The 15,647-nt window shown below is 60.8% G+C and overlaps 1 protein-coding gene across 1 annotated transcript; it reads right to left on the bottom strand.

Annotated features, from left to right (window-relative positions):
- Positions 1-1,095: 1,095 nt before the first annotated feature.
- On the bottom strand, positions 1,096-13,945 carry PDLIM2 (PDZ and LIM domain 2). Its single transcript, XM_067039860.1, is given in 12 exon segments — positions 1,096-1,365; positions 2,439-2,556; positions 4,326-4,471; positions 4,711-4,805; positions 8,630-8,708; positions 8,863-8,984; positions 9,087-9,156; positions 11,188-11,339; positions 12,046-12,140; positions 13,230-13,255; positions 13,257-13,615; positions 13,617-13,945. Coding segments are annotated over 12 exon segments (1,686 nt in total). The 5' UTR covers positions 13,863-13,945; the 3' UTR covers positions 1,096-1,187.
- Positions 13,946-15,647: the final 1,702 nt, after the last annotated feature.

The following is a 15,647-nucleotide window of genomic DNA, read 5'->3' as shown; positions in this document are numbered from 1 at the left end:
TGCACCTTTCTGAAGTGTCCTCTGGGATTAGCACTGGGAGTGATGGGTGAATCAAGCCAAAAATCTGGCAGAGGACCACTGCCCCCTGCCTAGCAGCAGCTTTCAAATCAGCCACCAGCGAAGCCAGCTGGGGCTCCCGGGGAAGGAGCAGGCAGACCAACCCTGGCTTGGAGGGTGGTGGCCCTCAGGGTAGGGGCGCTGCAGGTTTGTCCCTCCCAGGGAGAGCGAACTCACAGCCCTGTCCAAGGTTACTCCTGGGGATAAGCTTTCTCAAGTGGGTGCAGACAGCCTCAGGCAGGCGCAGGAGGTTCTTTAGACGTTGCACCCTCTCTGGCCCACCGAGCTGCCTTGGGTGCGTCAGCAGGGCAAGCAGCCTACATACCAAGTAGAGCGAGGGGCACAGAGCGCCAGCGCAGATACTGTCTCACGGAGACGGGCCTGGGCAGGAGTCTCAGGGCCTGCTTCCTGTTTGCTGCCAGCCCTCTAGCATCCCTTCCCCTCTCGGGCTCCCAGTGAGAAACTCATTCTTCTACCAGGGATCATCCCAATAAAACACACATCTTTAAAAGAGGGTCCAGGAAGAGCACGACCCTCCACTAACAGGAGCGGGTGTCTTCAGTCGGGAGTGTCACGTGGTGAAGCATCTGGTAGGGTGGAGGTTTGAGGGAGGCGGAAATAAGAGGGGAGAAAAATTGTTATGTAGGAAGACTCTCCACCCAGTGGTAGGGAGAAGCTCATCCCCAGGGGCTGGGGCAGGGAAGGAGAGAAAAGAGGGGCACCTACTTTATTTTGTCCACATACAGTATATATTTATAGAGCTCATATGTTGAAAAGTTTACACGGTGAACACCTGTAGCCTCTGGCCCAGCCCTCTCCTTCCAGATACTTCTCTCCGTGTCCCAGCCTGCTTAACCCCCGGTACACAAAGGTGTCCAAGGCAGCACCCACTTCGCACTTTGACGCAGAGCCTGTCCAGCAGGGGGATGCAAGAGTATCCAGCAGAGGGCTGGGAAGGTGCGGCCGCCCTCACCCGCAGCGCAGGCAGCTCCCAGCCTCTGGCCCCGCTCAGCGAGGAGGAAGGGGCCTCACCAGCTCCCATGGCCTCTCCAGGTCAACTGGATGTTGGCGCGGCCCGGGTGCGGAGGTGGCCGCAGAGTGGAGGGCGGTCTGAGAGTGCAGCCGGGCGCTCAGGCCTGGGAGTTGACGGTGCGCAGTGCGGAGTAGCGCTGGCGGGCATGCTTCTCGCAGTACAGCTCGTCCCCCACCCAGAAGTGCCCTCGCATCTTCAGGTTCAGCCCGCAGTCAGCGCAGGTGTAGCAGCCCGGATGGCGGTATCGGCCCTCCTGGATGCGCACGGCCTGGTTCCTACGGCGGGGGTGAGGTGGGAGGGGCGCACAGGGAGGAGAGAGCCATTAGCCTAGGGGGGAGGAGGGAGGGGCAGGAGGGCCAGGCGCGATGCCACCGATGCCACCGTTCCCATTCTCAGGGAACCTAGTTTCCAGGCCAGAGTCAGGACCCAGTAAGGTCCCCAAATCTCAGTCACTTGACTCCCCAGGCCTGCCCTCAGGAATCTCCGTTCAACAAACCCCCAGCCCACACCCCCGAACCCCAATTTTTAAAAAGTCATTCCTCCCACACACAAAGACAGACAAACACCGTCCTGAATCTTCTGGATTGTTAATAGAGCAGTGATTCTCAAAATGCGGTCCCAGTGCCAGGACCCACAGCATCACATCACCTGGGGATGAACTGGAAATGCAACCTCTGGGGCTAGGGACTTCCTGAAGAGGGAACTCTGGGGGTGTGGGCCCGAAATCCCTCAGAGGCCCAGCTGCTGATCTTTGAGAAACACCGTATAGGACCCCTTCCTTGGGCGTGCACAGCAGGCCTGGGCAGTGTCGCGTTCTGCAGATGACACACGGAGGCCCACGGAGGCTAGGGATTTGCCTAAAATGAGTCATCTGGCCCTCGCCACTGTGCACGGAAGAAATGTATCTGGGGGGGGGGGGCAGGGTTCAATTTTCCAAAGAATGTGGCTGCATTATAATGAGAAAAATGGGCCTACCTCTGGAAAACATCCCATTCCAAAGAGAGGAAGGAGGAAGTAAGAGCAAGAGTTTCCAAGAGGAGGCATCTCATCCAGAGGCAGATCTGCAGAGGTTTTGAGATGGCTGGAGAGATATCGAAAGCAGTAGCATTTCTTCCTCCTCCAGGGAGGCGGGGAAAGAAATCGAGGAAGAGGAGAGACAGCAGGGAAAAGCCAGTGCAGGCATCCTAAGAAGGATGAAGTGACCCCGAGCCCATCACAGATCCACTGTAGCAATGCTCCCTGCAGGGTCCCTGGCTAGTGGGTCCATGCAGGCCCCTCCTGAGAGCGTCCTGGACCCTGGCCCCCACCCTGCAGGGTGTGCCCTGCCCCCCAGGCCGCCAGCACTCACGCGATGCTGGTGCTGCACTTCTCACATGTGTGGAGCTTGGGTGGGGTGGCCAGGGCCCTGGAAGTGGGCCGGGAGGACTGGGGGCTCAGCGAGCTGGGCAGGAAGGCAGGTGTGCCACCTGTGGGGGGTGGGGGATGAGGGTGGGGAGGACAGACAGACACATCAGAGCTCGCCCTCATCAGGCTGTTTTTTTTTTTTTTTGCGGTACGCAGTCCTCTCACTGTTGTGGCCCCTCCCGTTGCGGAGCACAGGCTCCAGACGCGCAGGCTCAGCGGCCATGGCTCACGGGCCCAGCCGCTCCGCGGCACGTGGGATCTTCCCGGACCGGGGCACGAAGCCGCGTCCCCTGCATCGGCAGGCGGACTCTCAACCACTGAGCCACCAGGCAAGCCCCAGGCTGTATTTTTGATGCCCACTCCACCTCCTCCAACACAGCTCCAAAGAGACCCTTGTCAAAGGTGCACTTACAAGCGGACCTCTAAAGTAAGCCTGGGCATGAGAGGGGCTCATGGGGGAAGGAAGTGATCACCCCAGATCCTCGGCTGAGGTTGGTCAAGGGCAGGGAGCATGTTCGAGGCTGAGTTAGCCCAAGCTAAGGCAGCCTGAGCAGTGTCTGCTCGGTGTCTGACGCGTCAGGCCAAGCAGGCATTTCCTCTCTCCTGACCCAGTGATGGTGATATTAAAAGATGGTAATGATAGCTAATAACAGCACCACAGCACCTCTGTACAGTTTTCAAAGGGCTTTCACGTGCATTATTGTGCCTGAGCCTTGGAACAAAGCTAAGAGGAAGCACGGATGTTATCAGGTATGGTCCTCATCTGCAGCCGAGGACCCCGTGACTCCAGGGCTGAAGTCATCCATCTGTCTGTGCTGCCCTCACCCCACCCTTCCGCCTTTCCCCATGCCCCCTCCCAGGGCCCGCCGAGACCTCAGGGTAGTGATGGACAAGCTCTGCTCCAAACTTTCTCACCTCATCTCCGAAACATCAGAGTTGGAAGCAGCCCCCAGGTACCAGAGATTGTGCTGGTGAAATACTTCTGACTGTGCCATCCTTTCTCTCCCTGATACCACTGCCCAGGCCAGGCCCTCCTCATCTCTCCCCTGGACCACGGCACTGCCCCCCTCACCCCCTACTCCCCATGCACCCACACAAACTCCTGCGGCACGGTCCACTTCCTGGGGAGCTGGGCAGCCAGTCTGCCCCATAAACAGCGTTCCTGGAGGGGCAGACGTGGGTGCTGACCGCCTTCGATCTCCACACAGCCCATGACTGGTCCATCGGACAACTCGGCAAACGTCTCGAATGAACAACTGAGCGGCTGACAGAAGCCTGAATCTCTGTTGCTCACTTCGGCACCTCACACACTGCCTGGCGTTCTTTAACGGGCCCTCCTGGCCTGGGACGCTCCTCAGGCCTGCCATGTGAGGCCTCCCAGCCAGGACTTAACCTCCGTGGCCACCGTCCGTGCGGTCAGGCCCCAGTGTCCTGTCAGTCCCACCCCAGAGCCCTGCAGCTCCAGCCTCCACATTCCACACTGCTCCCAGGCACCATCTTAAAGCCGTTTGTGAAAGTCCTGATCTTTCTTCAAGGGCCAAGTCAGACTCTTCTTCTTCCATGAAGCCATCCTTGGAGACCCAGGCCACACCGCCACATTTATAGGTCCCTTGGCACTTCCCCTGATCCCAGCCAGCACCTCTGGGTTGCACCCCAGTAACTCCTACCAGACCATAAGCTCCTGTAGTGCAAGGCCTGTGGCTTCTACGAGTCAGAGCCCACTCCCGTGATGAGCACTTCATAAATACTAATTTAATAACATGTCCGGTCGGGGGTCCAGAGTGTCCTGGGGGAACATCCTTCTCCTACCCGAGCCTCCGGGGGGGCTCACCTCTCTCCTCAGCCTCCAGGGCTTCCTGCAAGAGCCGAAAAGAGCTGGACTGCCGGGGGGCCACCCGTGCCTCGCGATTTTCCTGCAGCATCTTGAAGACTTCTGAGTCCTCTCTCAAGAGGTGGCTTTCCCCTTCCGAGGCCACGCTGCAGGGATGGGAAGGAGGCAGCCAGGAGTGAGGGCCCCCCTTCCCAGCGGTAGGGACGGGCATGAGGACAGAGAAAGAGTGTCCCGGGGAGGGGGGGAAGGATTCTGGGGGCCAGAGGAAAGTGGACGGGGCTTGCGGGTGGGTGGGGCGAGACCCCCTCATCCCTCTCTGGGAAGCCTGTCTGTCTCCTACCCCTCCCAGGCCCTCCAAGATCCCACCCCACCCTCCAGAACTCACTGGTACCTGAGCCTGGGGCTGGAGGAACGGGGACCTGGGGAAGGTGGTGGTGGCAGCACCAGCACAGCCGCGTCGCCAGCGGGGCCCGGGCCGGCCTGCGGGAAGGAGAGGCACCAGGGGAGGAGTCAGCGGCCGGGCCTGGGGCCAGCACACCCCCTGGGCGGCCGAAGCCAGCTGTTCCCCAGGCCCACCACCAGGGGGCCCCCGGCCCTCGCTGACCAGCAGCCCCACCCAACCAGCTCGCGGAACCGGGGGTCAGCGGCCGCCTGCAACTGCTCCTGCTGGGTCCCCGAGGGGAGGGAGGCCAGCGCTCAGCTCTAGAAGGGTGAGCCTGCCCCCCTAAGGGGACTGGGCAAGGGGCAGGATGAAGATGAGTGTGCAGGGCCACCATGGCTGTTCCTCTGCCGTCTCACAGGATGTGTTTGAAAAGCTGCTGCACACTGGGGCCTGGCAGGCATAACAAGCAGAAAGAAAGTAAGCTGACCCTTTTGCAACGAGGAACAGGACACATAAAGGGCCAAGACCCCTCTCGGAGTCAGGGCTCAGGCCCCACAAAAGTCCTGTCTCCTACACCCTCTGCTCCTTCCTCTGAAACAGCCAGGGTCTGGGTTCACCAGCCTCTCCCGGCTGCCCTGGAAGGTCTGGTCCTGCCCCACAGAGCCTTGGGGAGGCAGGTCCCCACAGCAGAGCCCCCTGCTCAATGTGTGCTGTCCCTCTTGGGCTCCTCCTACACCTGCTCTCTACCTGGAAATCTTGCCTTCGGTCTCCCTGTTTTCCGGCCTGCACTCTGTACCCTCCCCTACTCTGTTCCCTCTCCGTGGCCAACCCCAGTGGAAGGGACAGCCTCAGAGAGGACCAGGCCGGCCAAGGGGCACCAGGCTGAGGGCATGGTCTCCTGGAAAGGAAAATGCCCTCGATTTTAAAAGTTCAAAGTTGGGGATGCATTATGGGGTCAAGTGGAAAAGCTGCATGACTTCTTAACCTTAAACCTTAAACAGAAACTTCAGAGTGCTAAAAAAACAGCCCTAGGGACTTCCCTGGCGGTCCAGTGGTTGGGACTCCGTGCTTCCACTGCAGAGGGCAAGGGTTCGATCCCTGGTCGGGGAACTAAGATCCCACGTGCCATAAATAAATGAAAAATGTTTAAAACAAATTTTTTTAAATTAAAAAAAAAAAAAGCCCTAGACCCTCACCCCACTGGCCCTCTTGCACTAGCCTGCATTCTTCTTCTGTTCTTGGGCTTCTATAGGTAAGGGGATGAAGGGTCAGAAAGGCAAAGTGGCCAATCCAAGCCACCTGGGGAGTGGGAGCCAGGGCTGGGAGTCCACGCCTAGGCTCCCGGGTGCCCAGCTGCTGCCACGCGGTCAACTCAGGAAGGACAACTGGCACCAGGTACTCAAGAACGATGTCCCATCTCGCTGTCCTAGACGGGCCAGCGTGTGCCCTGCACGGGGGCGCCGGCCAGCAGGGAGGGAGGGCTGAAATCCGCCCTGACTCCCCTCTCAGGCCATGTCCTCTTGCCGGCCAGAGGAACAGGGGTTCTTTTCACTTTACATCTGCTCATCCAAGCGTGCGCCTCTCCAGAGGGGGCAACTTCCGGTTTCTGTAAGGTCTGTTGACGTTCTTCGCCCCCGGGTCCAGCGCGGCCTCAGCCAGCTCCGGGGCCAGCAGCAAGGCCATGGCCACAAGAGCCTGGCGCAGGGGCACCTCATCTGTAGTCACCTCTGCCACCTTTCTCCTGCCAGAGCACCTCACCCCGGTGGAGAGGAGCCCAACGCCCTTAGTTGGAGCACTTCACCTTTCCTCTCCCCACCTCCCTCCCAGTCACCTGTAGGTGACACCTGCCTTCACAGAAGCGACCTTTCCTCTCTAGATCCAGAAAAGCTGCTCACCCGTCCATCAAGAGCTGTCTCCAGCCAACCCCTCTCAAAATGTGTTGGGGGGACATTAATAAGCGAATGGCAGGGGGGATCCCCGGAGAAATTCTGCAGTTAAGTAAGTTCAGGAAATTAAAAAATTAAACATCTTTCTTCCTCACAGGCAGGACTTTTCAGAGCCTTTAAGATGCTCAAGGGCACGGTGACTCCCAAGAGGGAGCTGTAGGACCCGGTGACTCCCACCCCGTCGACCACAGCCTCATTTGTAGAACAGAATGCAAGCTTCACGGGGTTAGGAATTTCTCTGTTTCTCTACCTATGCATCCCCAAAGCCTAGAAGGGTGCCTGACACAAAGCAGCTGCTCCACAAATATTTGCTGAAAGAATGACCAGGGGCCTCAGGGTGAAAGAAGGGAATTCAGAGCATCGGGTCTGACTCTGAGGACCAGAGAGTGGAAGGGTGCCTTGTCCAAAGTGACACAGCAGAGGTAGGACTAACCCAGGTCTCCCTGCCACCCGGCTCAGGGCTCCTCTTCACACCACATGGATGGTCCTCAAATCTGTGCGTGCATCAGATCCCTGAGGGCTCCTTAGAACAGGGATGGGTGCCCTCACCCCGCCCCTCACCTCTGCGTCCGATCCAGTAAGTCTAGGCTGGGGCCTGAGAACTTGCATTTCTAACAATTTCCAAGGTGCTGCTGCTGGTTTAAGAGCCACTCCCTGTGCCGCCCGCCTCTCCCCTTTGCCCCGTTGCGGTTTCGAGGAAGGAGGATAGGGTGGACCAAGCTCATTCCCAGCTGGTCTCAGCCCGGAGCTCTCTGGAGAAGGCCCCCAGGCCCCGACACGCCAGGTCTTGCTTGTACCGTTGCGTTCCCATCTCTCCAGCTCATCGTTCTCTAATCTGAAACCTACCCCATCCTGCCTCTGACATCCAGCAGAATTCCTGACAAAGCTTTCTCAGGCCACCCCAGCCCACACTCAGCTATCCCCTCCCAGAATGCCTCCTGCTTTTATAATTAAGACCATACTGCTCAGTGCTTAATTTTCCCAAAATTGTTTTGCATGTTTATCTTATCTCTGCTGCAAGTACATTTTTAATTCTTTAAAGACGGGAACTCATTGAATACATACATCTCTATGCCCACGTCTCCTGGAGGGTCACTGGGCAGGCCAACAGAGGGTCACCAGGGAGCCACTACTATGCAGCCCCCAGAGGACCCTGCTCTTTCCTTCTCCAGAGCCCCCAGTTTCTAGCACCCTCCCCCAGTCATCTCCAAAGGCTCTGCTTTCTGGAATGCAGAATCTACCCAAGGTAGGATTCCAGCAGCTGGGCCTCATCCTCTTCACCCCAAACGCTGGACATGCCCCCACTAACTCTGCCCCCAGCAGCTGTGGCCCAGGACTCCTGGCCGCCTCACTCCTCACCTCCCCACCCCTGCCCTTAGAGAGGAGACATACCACCAAGGGCGTGTTGGGCTGTCACTAGTAGACAGTGGGACCTGGCAGGGGTGTCCAGGGGAAAAGGGCAGGGGAGGGGGGCAGACAGAGAGTAAGCCAAGTGCAATTGGAGTCGGAACCACAGGCCGGCTGGTGGTTCTCTGGTGGTTCTCGGGGGCTGAGTCAGAGGAGGAAGAGGGGGAATGGGATATGGGAGTTGGGGGCGGGCATGGGGTTTGGAATGGGGAGGAATGTGCTCAAGAGATACAGCCAAAAGGAATCATCCCAACAACAGCAGCTAAGCTATTTCGGTCCCGGCCCAAGAGAAACACTCGAGAAGGGAGGAAGCCGGCAGGAAGGGGGGAGGCAGTGGCGGGTGCAAATGTAAGAGGTAGAAGGACACCTGGGCCTGGACGGGTAGGGCCAGTGCAGTGACTGTGACCCTCACCGGAGCTCTGGCCTCCCGGCTCCAGAGAGGAGCGTGCCTATTACTAGGAGACCGTGGTGCTGGCTGCCTAGGTGGGACCAGCCACGTGCAGCCCCACGGGCACCACTAGCAACCAGCCAGAACGGGAGGCTCTCTCCTCCCCCTCAGGTATCCTCACCTGTCGGCTTCCGGGGCGTTCCCTGTAGGACAAGTGGTCAGCAGTAGTGGCTTCCGGGGAGTACGCCAGGCTCTGGAAACTGAAATGGGGAAATGGACGGTGTGTGCCGAGGGCCCCGCCACCAGGCTGCCCCGGGAGACAGAGGTGACCCCAGGGCCCCCTAAACCCAGCTACAGAGACTTTGAGAGGCTGGCTTGGACCTGGCGGCCAGGGGGCCCACCCGCTGCACTCACCTGTGGCTGGTCACCGCCTCTCCCGCAGGGCCCTGGGGGCTGGCGGGGGGCAGGGTGGAGAAGGGGCTGCCCGGCCGGGGTCTGAGGGAGGCCTGGCTGTCGGTGTGTGTCCTCCTGGAGCCCTGCGGAGAGAGGGGCCTGGAAGGGCGGGGCCGGGAAGGGTAGGGAAGGGGGCCCCCCATCACGTCAGTGTGTGGGACTCCCAGCAGGAGACACCATCCTACCTGGAAGCGAGCGGCCAGCACTTCGGGGGAGCTTTCCCCGTTGGTCTGCCCGGGAGAAGCAGCCTGAGGCCTGAGGAGAGGACAGAGGGAGACAGAGTGTCACCGGGTCCTCAAGATGAGCAACACGTCCAAAACATTTGGACATCGGGGAGCCAACTTTTAACTTTGTCAAATTCACAACAAACCACTGTCCGCAACGACCATCATCATTTCTTAAAAGAAAGGACAACTTAGCACCAAAAAGTAGAAAGGACATCATTTCAGCAAAAAGTTCAATAAATTCAAATGTTTTTTAAAGAGCTCCTCACATCACCACCCCTCCGCCTGCCTCGCCTTTGCTTTTCCTTTTCTATTCTTTTTTATTTTTTTGGTGGGGGGAGCATTTCATCCAGACTTTGTCGCTGGTCAGCATCAGTTTGTAGATTGATTTGGACTGCTGATTATATGTAAATAATCCTTTATCTTTCACCCCTGGAGAAACTGAAGCCCAGAGAGGGAAAGTGAGTTGCCCAAATTCCTAAAGGCCAACAATGGCTGGGCCAGCTGCCCCCTTTCCCCAGGGGCCTGTCCCCCCTCAGCCCCGCCTTTGAGAGGACCCCTCCCTGTGATTTCCAAAGTCTTCACCCCCCACCCAGCCCCCTGTAAGCCAGAGGGTAGAGCCAGCCCCACTTCCTGCCACACAGGCAGCTGAAGGACCTAGAGGACAGGCGGCCCGGCTGCCCTGCTAATCACCAAGGCCCCCCTCCTCAACTCCCCAGGGACCCCCCCCCCTCCAAAGCCCTGCCCAGTGGAACCGGGCTGAAGCCTCAAACAGGAGGTGACTGGAGGGCTGGGAGCTGCTGAGGGTGAGGGATGAGCCCACCATGTCCCCCTACACCGTTTCTGGATGTCTGACTGCCTCCAGAGAGGTCAGCAGGAACCTCAGTCACCACACGCCACACGAGCCACAGCCTCAGCCTCCCTCCCTGGGGAGAATTTAGGGCCAGAGCAGGGGAGCTTGGGCTCTGGCTCCGCCCAGAGCACTGCTTCCTGCCTGGGGCTTTGAGTGCTGGAGAGGTCTCCTGGGGGTGGGTTACTGGGGGAGGTTAGGAGGAGTTCGGGCAAAAGAAAGAAAAGACAGGGAGCCTTGACCTGCCCAACGTGGAACTGGAGGCCTGGGGGTACTCGGCCAGGCCCACCTCTCTGATGGAGCTGGGTCCCTCTTGGAGGGACCCAAGAGGAAGTGATGGTGTCAGCAGCTCCCTGCCCCTCCCCCGCCCCACTCTGCAGCTTCTTGTAGATTTTGGTCCCCTTCCCAGATGCCATGAGCTATTCTCTACCCTCCTCCTCTGGGTCCCACTCCTGTAAACACTCATGAGCCAGACTGGTACAAAAGAGTCACCGAAGGGGCCGGGGCCGTAGGAGCGTCACGGGAGCCAGCTTCTGCAGTGACGCAGGGTGTAGGGCGCCAGGGGCGAGGAGAGGGCATGGAGCAGAGGTACCTGACTCAGGTTCAAGTCCCGCCCAGAGGGCTCTCCTGGCTGGGGAATCTCCCAGCATTCCTGCCCTGTGACTCACTGGGATGCCCCACCCCCAGGGAGCCACCTGTTCTCACCCCCCACCCCCAGGCTGAAGCCCCAGGAGCCTGGGAATCTGCCTTCACCAGCAGGGCCCAGAGAGGCAACCTGGGGAGGAACGGAGTGGTTCTATGGGGAGTGAGCCCCCAAACTCCTCACCACCCCAGGATCTGAACAAAGGCTCTCCCCTCCCCTCTTGGAGGCAGGGGCCCTGCAGACCCAGCCTAAGGCACACCTTTCCCCTCTTCAGCCCACTTCACGCCCACGCCCTGTACCCCGCACCCCTGGGAACCAGTCAAACCCGGGTGTCCAGGTGGCTGATGTCAGCCTGCTCTGCCTGTGACCGCACGCCCAGCTGGGCACACGGACACCCCCTCAGCCCACCCTGCTGCAGCCCCAGAGCTTGGGACCTTGTCACGGATGAGCCGTGAGGGCCCAGGAAGGCCAGGTTGGAGCTGAGAGCAAGGGGTGAGGGCGGCCAGTGTGCAGTGGGCTGGCAGAAGGCAGCAGAGTGCTGGCAGGCCCAGCAGAGGTGGAGGGCCTACCGGTCCAGCTGCAGCCTCAGGGGCGAGGGGCTCTGGCGGATCTTGCTCTGGGCCTCGGCATGCAGCATGCTCTTTGCACTCTCACCGTTGATGGCCACGATAATGTCACCAGGCCGGAGATCAGCAGCTTCGGCCTTGCCCTGCTCAGTTACCTGTAGGGGGTAAGGATCGGGTAGTCTGAGGTGACACTCAGGTAGGGATGGAGAAGAAGGGATTTCCTTGTCCTGCCCAAGAAACACAGAAGCTGGTTTCAACCAGGCTGGCCTGCATCTCCCTTTAACATCTCTCTCCCCGCCTGCCGGTGTCCGCCCAGCCCATCAGCTCATCCCCTCCAAAAGCTTGGAGTGGCAGCCCCCTGCCACCCACCTCAGCACTGGCATTCTAACGGGGCTCCCCAAAGAACGTGTAATGGCAGAATTTCAGGAAATGGGCTTGGAAATACTTTGGGATAGAGAGCCCTGCCCGTGCAAATCAAGTCACGCAGGTACTGCCTGCACGCAGGCCCTCTGCGTGAACGCTCCCTGGCCTGGGCCTGGGTCAGGGGAAAACTGCCAAGAGCTCGGGGCTCCTGTTCTAATAACCACCCAAAATGGCTGCCAGCAGGTATGGGGTTAGTGACCAAGGAGAAAAGAGAAGGCCTTGCATTGGGCCCAGCTCCCTTTCACCCTCTAGAAGCCTGTTTCTGAAGTGGCCACCACATCCCCATGGCAACGGGGTCCCAGCCCCGCCCACACCAACCATCCCAGAAGCAGGCCTCTGGCTCCAAACCAGAAAAAGAAAGGTGTCTGTGAGGGCCAAGTGGACAGGGCAGACTCTGACGTTGGGGGTACCTCCCCATCTCCTGGAACCAGCCCTTACCCTGGTCACCACGATAGGCGTGTGGAAATCCCTGCCGCCCGAGATGCTGAAGCCCCAGGGTGCGGGTCCTACCAGGTCCACCGTCAGCGCCATACCTGAGGGAGAAAGGTTGGAGAGATGGAGCCTGCCCCTCGCCTCACAAGGGACGCTGTGAGGTGGCAGAAGGGGGTGACAGGTCCCCGGAGCAGCCAGTCAGGGACTGGCGGTGGGTGGAAGTGGGTAGAGGAAGTGACTAACCTCTCCAGCATGCCCCAGTTCCACTCCCCCACCCCGGAAGTCAGGACTCAGAGCTCCCCCTTTGCCTGTCTTCAGCAGAGCGGCGGGGTGCTACACGGGGGCTTGCTGAGAACAGGCAGGAAGGCAGGTGGGGCTGGCAGGTGGAAGATGTCAGCATTTCCTCCCCCTCCCCTCCTCCACCATCAGGGCGAAGTCGTCCTAGTGCTTGTTTCCGGTCCCCAGAACCGACAGCACAAGGTACTTCCTCTCCGCTCTTGGGAACAGAGGTGACAGCACAGAGAGGGGTGGTACCACCACACACTCTCAAGAACTTGGCTGGGGACGGGCCGGCTCGTCCACGTGAGGCCAGGGTCTTCAGAGGGACCTCCTGGCTGCCTGCCGCGCCCCTGGCCGTGTGGTCCAGGTAGGCGAGACTGGGCTTCCCAGCTCCGCCAACGGCCTGCTGCCCCCCGAGCAGCTCTGGCAAGAAGGACGGACTTATCTGCCAAGCAGGGCACACCCGCCACCGGGCGCTGGCCATCGGGGCGAACTGACTGATGCTGCCCGGCAAGCTGGGGCCCCAGGCCTCCCACCCACTGGCCCTCCACTGGGCAAGGGAGTGTCCCTGTAGACCAGACCCTTGTAGGATTTCCTGACCCTCTAGCTCTGGAACCAGGAGCCAACCCAGGCAGGAAGCTGCAGTGCCAGGCTGGGCCACCACCCTACCCAGCGCCCACCCTGAGGCCGCCCCTGGGGAGGCCCACAGACTGCAAGCGCTGCCCGAGTCCATCAGGCACACTGGGGCCACTTCCCGCGTTCAGGAGCCTGGGGATAGGGCGCCCGGGCGAGCGGGGCTGTCTGCGCTCTTCCCGGCCCTCCGGCTTCCCTTTTGCCCAGGCCCAGCCTCTGTCCCTCCTGCAGGCCCCAGGTCGGCGCTGGCGGCTAGCAGATGCCTTGGATTCCCAGACCTTTGAGCCGGCCAGTGGACTCCGCTCCGGGGGCCGCGGGGAGGTGCCCAGACCGCCGGCCCGGCTCGCCCACTTCTGGCTCCTTCTGAGCTCCGAGACCAAAGTACCCGCGCACGCCGGGGGCTGGAGGAGGAGCACCCGGGACGGGAAAGCCCAGCTCGCGGCGGGCGCCGACCGCAGGCGAGGCTGCGGGGAGCGGCCGTGCGCGGAGGAGAGGTCCGGGGGCCGAGCCGGCCGCGGGCGCGCAGAGCTGCGAGGGCGCCGGGGCCGGGGAGGTCGCCGGCCTTGCGGACCGCACGCAGGTGGGCGCGCTCACCTCGCTCCCGCTCACCTGTCGGGCTGGGCGGCCGGGCCGGGGAACGAAGGGAAGGGAAGGAGGGAGGCGAGGAGACGCCGCCGTTCCCGCCGCAGCTGTCTGCCCGACTCTGGGGAGAGCCCGCCCGGGACTCCGAGACCTGCCTCCGCCCATGTGATCCCAGGGCCGCCCCTGCCGCCGCCCCTGGTCAGGGAGGCCGCCGCCTCCGCGCAGCTCAGCCCGGGCGCTGCCACCTGGCCCGCGCCCGCTGGGGGCCCGGGGCTACTCTCCCGAGAGCCCCCTAGAGGCTGCGGCCGTCCTCCCCGGGGTGTCCCCATCCTCCCGAGGTCAGGGGAGGTGATCTGGTGACGGGTCCGGAGTCCCACTTCGCAGACAGCTGAGCCTGCTGACCCCCGAAGCTCGCCCAGGCCGCCTGCGCCCTCCCTCCTTCAAAGGGGCCCTGAGCTCCCCCAACCCCAATCCAGGGCCGGGGAGGGGGCGGGGGAGGGCAGGCTGGGGCTGTCTGCGGTCGGCCCGCCCGGCTCCTCCGCCCACTTCAGGCCCCGAGGCTGGCGCAGATGCAGCCCCGACACCCACAAATCCCAACCCAGAGGCCGCCCCTCCGCCTTCCGGCCTGGCCAGCGCGCTCGCCGGGCGGTGGCCGCGGACTGCTGCGGCCCTTTGGCTGCGCAGAGCTTCCCTGCTTGAGATGCGCCGTGAGCCTGCTCCACTCAGGGCGACATGCCAGGCCCCGGAAGAGATGAAGAGAGACTCCGGCTGGAAGTGACCGGGCCCCCTCCTGGGCTACACACGTCCCTTGCGGGCTGATGCCTGTTCCGTTCCTGGCTGCCCTCCCCTCACCCTTTCGGCTGCCCCGCATGCGGGCGGCCACTACCAACAACCACTAATGGCCCTGGTCCCCCTTGCCCCCAGGCCTCTGCTAACCACTTGGCTCCCTGGCTCTAGGGATCAGGAGAGGACAGCCAAGGAGAGGCCCCAGGTGTCAGCTCAGAACCCTCTGGCAAATGGTTCCCCCAGAGCCAAACCTGGCAACCCTCACCCTGGGACCTCAGGGCCCACCAGAGCCGGCTTCTCCCATCTCCCTCTGGTCTCCACTTTACTCTCTGTCAGGCTGGCCTGTTTCCAGGGGAGGCCACCTGGAGGCACAGCTGTAACTTGCCTGCCTCAGGTGTGAGTCATTCCCTCCGAGTTCTGTCTGCAAGGTGTGCCCTCACCATTCCTCTCGCCTACCTATGCCCTGGACCAGCCCACCTCCAGTGCAGCTACGTCCCCTGTCCCTGGCCTCCCACACCCTCTGTCCTCGGTGTGTGTAAGGCACTCTCCCACTAAGAAGTTCCAGGCCTCCTGGTGTGGCCTCTTCGCCTGATGCACCTGTTCTGCCTCCCCAACTAGACTGGAAGTCCCTGAGGGAACAGGAAGCTGCAGGTAGGGCAGGCACCACTGGCGGGGGGTGGGGTGTGTGTGGGGGTGCCTCAAATGCCAGGTCTGCCTCTTCCCAGCTGTGTGACCTCGGGCAATTTCCTCAGTCCCTCTGGGTCTCAGTTTCCCCTGTGTAAACTGGGGATGACGCACCGCTTACCCTCCCGTTGTACACACTGCCCTCCTTTGAAAGCTGCGCATTCCTCAGAGGGCAAGGGTGGGTTTTGTTTGGTTTGTTGCTCCATTCCTGGAATGTTCCATAATATTTTGTTGAAGGGATATTGTTTGAATGATCAGATGGATTAATTTCCCTTTCCTTGCCGCCCATCCCCATCCTGCCAGTTTGTAACAGGGACTCAGTCTTGCACCTCTTCCTGCTCAGACATTGCCTTGGAGAGTCTCTAGAAAGATCTGCAGGTTCATCAGCAGGATTTCTGCTCTGTGGGTTGTGCAGTCACAAAACTCACAACAAAGTCAGCCGACCCCAGGGCATGTCCCTGTGGGACAGAAGGGCATAGTGTTCTGCCCTTAGCAACTCTGTGGCCAAGTCACTCACCTCACTGGGATGACCATCCCCAGCGACCTAAGGTCCCTTCTGGCTCTGACCCCCCTCCACCCCTCCCACCTCATGCCAAGTCAAGGCAGAGAAGGGGTCATGTACAGGCAGGGCATAGGGTTGATTT

The sequence above is a fragment of the Kogia breviceps genome, chromosome 8, assembly GCF_026419965.1.
Source record: "Kogia breviceps isolate mKogBre1 chromosome 8, mKogBre1 haplotype 1, whole genome shotgun sequence".
Classification (NCBI taxonomy): domain Eukaryota; kingdom Metazoa; phylum Chordata; class Mammalia; order Artiodactyla; family Physeteridae; genus Kogia; species Kogia breviceps.
Note: the sequence above shows the minus strand (reverse complement) of the source record. Positions and strands in the feature narration are given on the sequence as shown.